The sequence below is a fragment of the Mirounga leonina genome, unplaced genomic scaffold (genome assembly GCF_011800145.1).
Source record: "Mirounga leonina isolate KUSES-001 unplaced genomic scaffold, KU_Mleo_1.0 Mir_101595, whole genome shotgun sequence".
Taxonomy (NCBI): Eukaryota; Metazoa; Chordata; class Mammalia; order Carnivora; family Phocidae; genus Mirounga; species Mirounga leonina.
This window is the reverse complement of record NW_023270158.1, coordinates 7,850,162-7,861,865: the sequence shown is the minus strand read 5'-3', so window position 1 is coordinate 7,861,865 and position 11,704 is coordinate 7,850,162. Positions and strand designations below refer to the sequence as shown.

General features: G+C 39.2%; 1 protein-coding gene across 1 annotated transcript in view; it reads right to left on the bottom strand.

Annotated features, from left to right (window-relative positions):
- Positions 1-1,942: 1,942 nt before the first annotated feature.
- Positions 1,943-11,704, bottom strand: part of PHEX (phosphate regulating endopeptidase homolog X-linked) — a 217,000-nt gene continuing 207,238 nt past the window's right edge. Inside the window, exons 22-23 of the mRNA XM_035000704.1 lie at positions 5,843-5,919; positions 1,943-3,337 (exon numbers count right to left, since the gene is read on the bottom strand). Coding sequence (XP_034856595.1) covers positions 3,235-3,337; positions 5,843-5,919 — 180 coding nt within the window. The 3' untranslated portion in view covers positions 1,943-3,234. The remainder of the gene's footprint in view (positions 3,338-5,842; positions 5,920-11,704) is intronic.

Genomic DNA, 11,704 nt, shown 5'->3' with positions numbered 1-11,704 from the left:
TAGATATAAAACACATAATGCAAGAACACCTTTCTTCAAACCAGTGGGGGCATGGCCACCGGTGACGAGAATGTTGCTGCATGAAAAATCATATTCTTCCTTAACTTAATATGCAACTGAGATGTTATGTTAAAAATATCAGGGAAGAAGCCCATCAAATGCTAAGTGATTATAGAAATACTAAGAGGATAAATGTATTTAGAAATGGGGTAATCTAAGGGATGAAGGTTAATGCAGAGGTCAGCAGCCCACAGAACAAAGACTCTGCCTTTCCTGATTCTGGGATACTCGACAAAGCAATTTCAAACCTCTCTCCACTTCTCTGGCATGAGCATAACCCGTGTGGCAAGCCATCATTCCTTGTTGCTTTTTAGTGATGCTCCAGGGCTAAAGAAGATAAAATTTATGTGCTATGCTTTAAGCTCCATTGAGGAAAGGCACTGAATAAACTTCAGGATAATTTACGAATCCTGAGCTTGCATCAGTCATGTCCAAGTCCATCTCATAAAAGGAAAAAAGGAAAATAGGAGGCCAATGCTGTGTGGCTGGTGAAAAGCTGAACAAACTTTGGGCAATGGTGATAAGCTCAAATAATAGCACTTTATATACATAAAATCCTTGACTAATCTGGGAGAATTTTCAAAAAAAAAACAAAAACAAAAACCCTAACTCCTTCCAACACCCAGACAATAGTCCATTGGCAGAACATCTGGTATATGAATCAGAAAAGTATGTGACAGCAGTCCTAGTCTGTGATCCAGTATCTAATTTCCTTTTGACTTACCATAATTATTTTTGTAAAACTTTATGGCTCTACTCCAGTGGATGTGCTTTGCCAGGATTGCCCAAATCCTGTCTTCTCTTCAGCAACATATTCTTAGGCCAGCTTCTCCCTACTTTTTTACCTTTCCTTCCACTTGCGTTTTACCTTCTTCCCTCTACCACTTACTCAGTGTCTGCTTCCTTTAGCGATCTGTATCGAAGAAAAGGAACAACGGAGAGTGTCGTCTGAAAATTTAAACAATGAGCATGTATTTGGATATCCAATCCTACCGGAAATTTGTTCTAGCTAGTATTGAGGATTTGGTATCGCTGCTTTGGGGTTATTTTGTTTTAATAATGGCCATCGTATCTACAATTTTCAGGATAACTGACATATCAAGGAAAGTTAATCAGGACAAGGCAGCCACATAGCTTAGAAATTGTAGGGCCCCAGCTGATCAACCAGCTGTCCTTAATCAACGACTGACTGACGGATGCCCATTTCCAAAGTCTTAATCCTATGCTTTTATCAAACACTTTCTCTGACCTGCAGGAATGTGTTTATTGGGAGTTTAAAAAGAGAAATCTAGAAGGAAACTGCTATCAATAAAAGCATAAGAAACCTCAGCTGATTTTAAATGTCCAAGTACAAGGATAAAACAAGGAGCATCTTGTATGTCTAAACCAAATCAGAATGATTCCTCCAGAGAAAAGGCATGTACTCTCCTAGCAGCCCTACCCTAATTCCCCTTGTTTTTAAAAATATGAACTAAGGTCACATTAAGCCTTAGTTAAAAGGAGGAAAAAGTAGCTGCTCTTCAGAAGTTCATTCATTCGGAGAGGAGGAGGTCAAGGGGGAAATCACTCTCCTCTAAAGCAGTGTAACTGTTTTCCTCATGATGGAGCCCCTGCATTTTTCTCCCTTCAGAAGTTCCCACGGTTTTGAAAAGGCATGGCACACACTTACATTTAAAAAGTAAAAAGGACAACAAATCACAGGGGTGCAAAATGGCCTCCCATGGTTAGTCTGAATTTGTCCTTTTGCTTTTGAGATTTTCCTATTGGCCAAAACTGCATACACAATGAATAACACAAAGGGGTGACAGCTATTTTAAGAAACTGGAAATGCCAGTTTAAGGCCATCACAATTATATCCTACACACACACACACACACACACACACACACACACACACTAATAAGAGATGGAGTTCCCTTGAAAGCATAAAGTCCTGAGGATCAAAAACTTAGTCCTGCTCTTCCTTACAGGCTATTTAGAAGGCCTGGACAGTGAAAATTATGTTTCTTTGGACTATGCAGGGAATTCTAAATTTAATCAATAAATTCTAAAATGTCTTCAATCAAGAAATTTTTCAAAAAGCTTTTTTCAAAGAGAGGTAACATTAACTGAGGCAAAACTCAAGGGTACTTTGCACCCACACCTCAATGTGGTATTTGTTGCTTTGTGCTAAAGGAGAACGGAAGCTGTAACGTCCCTAATGGAGAATCAGAAAATCATCTTCTCAATGCCTGCTCATTTCAGAATCAAAAAAGTGCTCATATATGAAGGTAATAAGACAAGTAAGAATCGGACTAAAGAAAAGTGTCCGGCAGACAGACATAATCACTGAGGCTTGGGCAAAAGAGATCAAATGGTGGAGATTTCATCTCTTCATGTCCCCACTGTTACGTGACGAGGAGTTGTGACTTCTTCCGGGCCTTAAAGACACATCTTTTTTTTCTTTTTTCTATTTGATAAACTGAAATCCTTTCTCAAGTAGCCTTTTGGCCAGCTTTGTTCAGGCTGACTGGAACAGGGCAATCAGCGACGTCAGATATAAGCTGCGAGATGCATTTTCATCCCAACAGACTTCCAAACTGAAGGCAAAAATTTCAGCAGAAACCGTAAAATGAAGCTTCAACACATTTCTAACTTAACTACCATAGAGTTTATAAACGCTGGGGACGACGATACATAAAGCCTAGCACCGTGTTCTATAGAGAGGTAAGACCTACCAGGTATTCCAGGAACATGTCTTCATCATTGAGGGTTACACATTTAATAGACAGAATTTTTTTTTCTGGATACATTCTACTTAGGCCCCCTGCGAAGCTGTGGCTTAGAACGGTATCTACCATCTAGCTGTTTACACACTAAAAATGGACAAGAGCAACAATCCAGCAGATAATGTTTTAACAAAAGGGGCCTAGAGATTTATTTTTGTTAGTTTGGTTTTGTAAAGAAACATACTGGGATCACTTCTCGGATTCCATTTTTTTGAGCCCTACAATTTGAATATAGTGTTTAGATCCAACCAACACCCAAATAAGGAAGATGCGCTAAAACCAGGAGTCCTGTGGGGCGGGGCGGGGCAGGGCGGGGAATATAGGCTGAAAGCAGTGGCGATGAGCGCTCCGTGTGGCCTCTACTAGTACTGCATGGCTCTCGGGCCGGCATACAACAGCGGCCCAGCTACCAGAGTCGGCAGGAGTCCAGGCCTCTGTTCATCGTGGAATTCAGTGGACACTTAAAGGCTTTCTGGAATTCTTCGAAGTTGCTAACTGCACCATTGACCCTGGAAAAGATATGTCACAGCTCATGTCATTTAATTCTTCCATCTCAACAGGTTCTGGATAAAACTGTAGCAGCATATTGCTCACAGGGATGTTGCATTCGCTTCATCTGTTTACTACAGGGGAGACGACTGAAGCCCAAATGGGAGAAGTAAATTTCCAAAGAAATTCACAGAGCTGAGACTAGAACCAGCATCTCCTGAATGCCAGGCAAATGCTCTTATTAATCTTCCCAATACCCTCAAATTCCTATAAACTGTAGGATTTACAGTTCCTATAAATCATGTATATGACTATATAGTCCTATAAATTTAGATTCCTATAAATTGTTATATTTACCAATACTTAGGCTTTCTATTTTTTTAACTTTTATGGGAGGTATAACTGATACAAAGTGTTCAAGTGTATATACCCATGTTACTACCACCCAGAACAAGACATGGAATATTTCCAGCACCTAGAAGGCTCCACCGTGTGCCCTACCAGTGGAACTTCCAAGGATAACTACTAGTCTGACCTCTATCACCATAGATTAGTTTTGCCTGTTTTTGAACTTCGTATCAATGGAATCACACAGTATGCACTCTGTTGTTCCTGGCTTCTTTCACTCAATATTATTATGTCTGTAAGATTCATCCCTGTCGTTGCTACCTAAGACCTCATCCGACCTACAAAAACACTTCCACTTAATTCCCATTATGCATGAAGGTTCATATTTACCTAGAATTTGGTCCACACAACAAACTAATGAATGGTGTCTACTCGTTATTGCGTTATTGATGAGGACTGTTTTACTGGAGTTAGTTCCAAAATCTGGTGTCCTTGCAAGTTCCCTGACTGCAGTAAAGACTGTGGATTCCTACTCAGCACTTTGGTTGGCAGTGGTATTTCCATTGTGTGATTTCTGCTGTACTCAAAATCTATAGTTACTGCAGACATCACTAACAAGCCAGCAAAAACTGCCCCCTCATCTATTTCTTACTCAACTGCATATTCAAAGGGTTGACTAGAGACTCAGCGTTCTTAGTTACTATTTCTTCCCTAATGACTCTGTCACCTATGGGCATGTGAAGGAATATACTGGCTTGTATTCAAACCTCTTGTGTTTTAGCTGGGATATATGAGTAGGGATGCATATTTCATAGTGTGATTCACCCTGGGCAAATGTTAAAGAGAATTTAGCTGATAATTAGTAAGTATACTCTGCAAATTATCAGCGAAAATCCAACATTACAGGTAACTAGTTAGTAAAAGGAAATTAGTTTCTAAAATCTTATCTGTTAAGTAATTAATCTACTGTGTGGTTTCTATCTGCACCATTCATCGGTGGGAGCATATTTTAGTTCATTAGAGACTGTCAGCATTTTTTGACAGTTTAGCCCAGTGGGGGAGAATTTTCTAACACTGTGATTAGATTTTTACGGTACTCGGTAATTTAGAGTCAGTTTCTGAAGCATTTCTAAAGCAAGGTTTTAGGAATAAGATTTTTAAATATAGGAGAAATTTTAGATGATCTTCCTACACTGTGCTGATGGATTCATTTAAACATTAAACATAAAGATATCCAGATATAACATGCTCTAAGGAAAGAATCAATCAATAAAAATTACTATAGTTTCTTATATATCCCATTATAATTCTCTGACCCCAACTATAGAATCTCCCTCAAACTGGGCTAGAAACCTAGCACTGATAAGTACACTAACCTTAATTTTATTTTTACTTGTTATTTTGTACATTCTGACAATTAAACAAGATTATAGTTCATAATCCCTTTCCCTTCATTTGAAGCAACTGTTTCAAAAAATGATTCAAACTGAAAACCAAACCATAGCGCTTTGACTTCAGATATGAATTCTAATAGCTAAATATCACCATACATCCTCTTTTGTGTTCAGAGCTATTTGGGAAGCAGGCATTCATTCATGTCTGCCAGTTCGCTGTGTGAAAGAACAAGAGGCATTTAACAGGATATTCTAGAACACAAAATACACCATCGTTGTCTAAGGAAAGAGACATTTTTGGCCCCCACACACAAAAAAGTAGGTGGTTGGATAGATCAAATACTTCAGTTTACTGAGCACCCATGGTGCTCATGACACCCCTGGACTGGGGCCTTTCAAAAACTGGAAGATAATAAATGGGAATTAATACTAAAGCTTTGATTTGGATTCTAAAGTACCTTTGGAGTCTTGTACTATCTCATGGATCTCTTGATATAGCACTGGACCAGAGGCATGCATCAGTGCCTACCAGAGACAGTTTTTTGTTTTTTTTGTTTTTTTTTTTTTAAAGAGAATTCTGACTAAACTAGCTTCCTACTGTGAAAGAAAAGGTGCTCAGTTTCTGTTTGGCCAGATATTTCTGTCCGCAAAATGGAGATATCGCTGTTCACAATACAGGCTTTTGTTCCGATCTCCCATTTGGTATAGCACAGGGATGGCTGAGTCGGGGAGGAGGTGGGAGACGCACATTTAAAAATGAGGGTCACCAATTTGCCCATTTACCTAAACTGAGGGGGGCTGTGAGCACCAATTTGGATTTGTTCTCGGGCAGCTTCTGGTCTGTAGGAATTACACCTCACCTAGAAGAGAAAAGCACACCAATAATTATGTTTCCTTCCCAATTACACTTTCTACCGCCTTAACTGCTCCAAATTATACTGAAGAGTAATTCTAGACTCAGTGGATGACAAACAGTTTTAGTAGATCAGATAAAACCTTCATCACTGGCAACATCTATTATTCTAATCCCCAGAGTAGAAGGTTTTATTGTGTGCATAATTCCACAATTTGAGTAAATTAGGATGGTTTCCAGACAAATTTCTTAAATCAAGAGAACAGTGTATATGCCCAGGAATCGGCCAATGTATCAATTCAAATAATATAATGCTTGGAAGAGCCCTTATCAAATTCAGTCATACTCCAACAGGAAAAAATGAACCCATCATTCATTACTGAGTATGGTCATGGGATGTGAGTATTTTGCATCCTAAGTGCCTTGCTTGCGTCACCCCTAGTCAAGGCCTTGGATAGGAAGACACTTCTCCATAGACTCTGAAGTTAGGCAAAGCTCTATGACTTGCTCTGATCTGTTAAATGTGAGCAGAAGTGATAGACGGCACACCCTTGTAGAAGCTTTAAAAACCTAGCATAAGTTTTAAGCATCTTAAGAGCAATTTAAGATGCCACATGAAGGTCCACTGTACATTTCCTCATATCACTTTCCTACTCCGATGGTGAACATGTAAGCACGTGTTGAGATCAAGACTCCAAAACCCAAGTCCCTGAGTAATAACTATGAGTAGAGCACCACTCTCAACCCACACTAGACGGGGAGCATGAACACAAAAGAAACTGTCTTTATATTGTTTGCTTCTGCACTGTAACCTACTCGATCCTGACTTGCAATGTGTCTGGAAACATGATATAGTCTTGAAGTACGAAAAGAACTAGGAGACATGAAATGATGGGGTGCATTCCAAGTGCAGGAGAAAATGGAAGCAAAGACCTGAGAGAAAAAAAAAAAAAGCGAGACATTTAGTGTAGCTGGACTGTGTGATGCATAATGGGCAGCAATGGGAGACCAGGGGAGAGAGAGGATGGTGCCAGACTTCTGAAGTCTTGAACAACAAGTTAAAGAATTTAAACTATATTTAAACATTGTTTGTGAGCAAGAAAATGATAAAATCATGTTTTTAAAAGAATTATCTGGCAGGGGTGCATAGTACTAAGAGGAAATTAGAGATCAGTTTGAAGAGTATTTATGGGCCTCAGAAAGGTTTCCGATGAGTGGCCACTAAATAAGTATAAACAGGAATGAAGAGAAGTAGAAGGATGAGGAGAATATCCGAGGAAAAAAATTAACAGGTCACAGAAACTACAGGGACACAGGAAGCAGAAAAGATGATATGATGTTATTGCTTTTGATGAAGATAAACAGTCCGAATGTGACTGTGAAGACGTTTTCGTAATGTGATTCCTTAATTTCCTCAGAAGCTAGCTAAATTGAAGTTGTTTCTGACATTCCCCATTACCTCATTTTTTCTTGTGCTATTTCTTCTTATATTCTTACATCATTATATGGCATTGTTCTAGTACTGTCTTTGCTTCATAAATCATTTAAGAGACCTCTGAAAACACATTATGGTTGTTACTGTTTTCCTAGAATCTTCTCAGGAGGGAAAATAACTTTACTCCCTATAGGCAGACTTCTTCCAATGTGCAAAAGACTGAAAATCTCCTCCTTCTGTCAGTAGGAAAACCTCCAAGATAAATTTCTCATTAGTAACATAAAATAGCTTTCCATTTTTTCCTAAATCTCTTTAGTTTAAAATAAATCAGATATGCTTTGGAATTTTATTTGAAGGCATTATTTGAAGGTAATATTGCTACCAGTTAGTTTACTTTATGCACAAAAAGATATGGTGGACTAGGATGTAAATAAGATGGACTTTAATTAAGTAAGTTAACAACCAAAGGAAGAACCAGTGGATGTTGTACTTTGTCCTCTTGATCAAGGGTCAGCAAACTTTTTCTGTAGAAGGGCAGACATTAAATATTTTAGGCTTTGCACACCAGAAGATCTCTGTTTCAACTACTCAATTCTGCCACTGTAGCACAAAACCAGCCACCCACAACACAAAGGAAAGACCTTGGCTGTTTTCCAACAAAAGAGTTTTTACAAAAATGGACAGCAGACCATATTTGGCCCATGGGTCCTAGTTTGCCAGCCCTGCTCTAGAAAATTCCAACTGTATTGTGTGTGCTTATTTGAGATATCTGACCCAGTCCTGATTCCCCCCTCTCAAAAAAAAAAGTCTCCTTAACGGAACTGTTACCTAGTCTTATCCCTTTCAAGCAATTCATCTAAAAATGTCAAGCATCTTCAATATACCCAGCATCTTTGCTGGGTGCTATGGAGATACGTAAGAGATAGAAGGATCCAGAAGATTAGCTATGAAGATAAAACTAAAAGTCCTCAACATTTTGAGAACAATTAAGGACTCAACTGCATAGTAATGAAGAGAAGTGTAAAGGAGTTGGAGATTCAAAAAAAAAAAGAGAGAAAAAGAGAACTGGAGTCCTTGGGGAAGTTTGTGGAAAATGTGGAGGAGGTGGGACTCGACATGGAGCCTGAAAGATAAAGACAGGATTAAATCGTCTGAGGGAGAGGAGTATGAAGGAGGTCACATTATGGAAGGAAAATCCAAAGCAAAGCCCCAGGGACAGTAATAGGCCTAACACTGCGGGGTGGCCATGAGGACGCCTGCCTGGCTAAGGGTGAGCGTGGTAGAGCCTCAGAGCTGGTTGCGTAGAGGGGGATAAGACTGGACAGAATGATGAGAGCCAGCTGCATGTGTTTGGCCTCCATGTGGTAGGCACTTGGGAGTCACTGCAGTTCCCTGAGCAGGTCAGTAATGAAATAAAAGTGCTGTTTCACAGGGGCATGTAAGATAGTGGTGGAAAGATGCCAAAGGCAGAAAAATGTGCCTTAAGGCTGTTGGGATAATTCAGAATAGGAGAGATCAAGGGCTATTCTACAGAGGATGAGATAGAGGGTAATGGGGAGAAAAAGAGGATGAACCTAAAGAGAAGTTAAAAGGATGAAAGATCTAGCTTTGGGAACCCATGTCATAAAAAGGAGGATAGACAAATCAAGTAAGAGCGAAGAATCTAGATTTTCTAACCAGGAAGACCCAAAGAATGGGGTGTGTTGATAGCAACAGGAAAACGAAAAAGGGAGGTCATTTTGGTGACTCCAGTTTTGCTGATGTCATGTTGATAAATGATCACTAATTTAGTGTTGCCATGTCAGCTTTAAGAAATAAAAGATCCCAGAAAGGTGAGAATCCTTTAGCCAGGCTCAACCAAAGAAGATGTGGGAAGGAAAGAGCTTACTGAGGAGCCAATGCAAAGACTGAGCAAAAGAAGGCTGTGCTGGTAACAACCATGGTCTTACAGATACACATTTGCCCACTGTGAAGCCATGTGTTAGAACCTTCATCAACCCATCCCTGCCTGCTTTGAAAATGAGGCCTACACGTTTGTGACATAAGTCAGGGCAATAACCAATAGCAACCAAGAACTGGCGCTTGTCTCATTAGCCAGAGACTTGAACTGAGAATTGTCTCTTTTAGTACACATCTTTCACTTTCTGCTCAGAAAGCCCATCAAACTCACAAAAGGGTGAGATGACTTTCCTTGCTTTTGTTGTTGTTTTCAGCTCTAGCAGTCTTCACATACACATCTGACGGTGGAAAACATAGCTTTAAGGGTCCCCCACAGGTTGAAAGTGGTGAGATACAGTCAGCCAATGAGGCAAAAAAAAAAGAAAGGAGAAATGCAGCAAAAGGCAGAGCCACAAAAGCCAAAGAAGGAATCACTAGAAATGGTTATAAAGTGTAGTGCATACATTAAGAAGTCAGCATATATTAAAGAAATACCAAAGCAACATAGACCAGAAAGGAACACAGACAATATACGGTAACAGTCACCTTACAGGCAATACAATGGCACTAAATTCCTATCTTTCAATAGTTACCCTGAATGTAAATGGGCTAAATGCCCCAATCAAAAGACACAGGCTAACAGACTGGATTAAAAAACAAGACCCATCAATATGCTGTCTGCAAGAGACTCATTTTAGAACCAAAGACACCCCCAAATTGAAAGTGAGGGGGTGGAAAACCATTTACCATGCTAATGGACACCAAAAGAAAGCTGGGGTGGCAATCCTTATATCAGACAAAGTAGATTTTAAACCAAAGACTGTAATAAGAGATGAGGAAGGACACTGTATCATACTTAAAGGATCTATCCAACAAGAAGATCTAACAATTGTAAATATCTATGCCCCTAACATGGGAGCAGCCAATTATATAAGGCAATTAATAACAAAAGCAAAGACACACATCGACAACAATACAATAATAGTGGGGGACTTTAACATCCCCCTCACTGAAATGGACAAATCGTCTAAGCAAAAGATCAACAAGGAAATAAAGACTTTAAATGACACACTGGACCAAATGGACTTCACAGACATATTCAGAACATTCCACCCCAAAGCAACGGAATACACATTCTTCTCTAGTGCCCATGGAACATTCTCCAGAATAGATCACATCCTAGGTCATAAATCAGGTCTCAACCAGTACCAAAAGATTGGGATCATTCCCTGCCTATTTTCAGACCACAATGCTTTGAAACTAGAACTCAATCACAAGAAGAAAGTCAGAAAGAACTCCAATACATGGAGGCTAAGGAGCATCTTACTGAAGAATGAATGGGTCAACCAGGAAATTAAAGAAGAATTAAAAAAATACATGGAAACCAATGAAAATGAAAACACAACTGTTCAAAATCTTTGGGATGCAGCAAAGGCAGTCCTAAGAGGAAAGTATATAGCAATACAAGCCTTTCTCAAGAAACAAGAAAGGTCTCAAGTACACAACCTAACCCTCCACCTAAAGGAGCTGGAGAAAGAACAGCAAATAAAGCCTAAACCCAGCAGGAGAAGAGAAATCATAAAGATCAGAGCAGAAATCAATGAAATAGAAACTAAAAGAACAGTAGAACAGATCAACAAACTAGGAGCTGGTTCTTTGAAAGAATTAACAAGATTGATAAACCCCTAGCCAGACTTATCAAAAAGAGAAGAGAAATGACCCAAATCAACAAAATCATGAATGAAAGAGGAGAGATCACAACCAACACCAAAGAAATACAAACAATTATAAGAACATATTATGAGCAACTCTATGCCAGCAAATTAGATAACCTGGAAGAGATGGATGCATTCCTAGAGATGTATCAACTACCAAAACTGAACCAGGATGAAATAGAAAACCTGAACAGACCTATAACCACTAAGGAAATTGAAGCAGTCATCAAAAATCTCCCAAAAAACAAAAGCTCAGGGCCAGATGGCTTCCCAGGGGAATTCTACCAAACCTTTCAAGAAGAATTAATACCTATTCTTCTGAAACTGTTCCAAAAAATAGAAATGGAAGGAAAACTTCCAAACTCATTTTATGAGGCCAGCATTACCTTGATCCCAAAACCAGACAAAGACCCCAACAAAAAGGAGAATTACAGACCAATATCCCTGATGAACATGGATGCAAAAATTCTCACCAAAATACTAGCCAATAGGATCCAACAGTATATTAAAAGGATTATTCACCATGACCAAGTGGGATTTATCCCTGGGCTGCAAGGTTGGTTCAACATCCGCAAATCAATCAATGTGATACAATACATTAACAAAAGAAAGAACAAGAATCATATGATCCTCTCAATAGATGCAGAAAAAGCTTTTGACAAAGTACAGCATCCTTTCTTGATCAAAACTCTTCAGAGTATAGG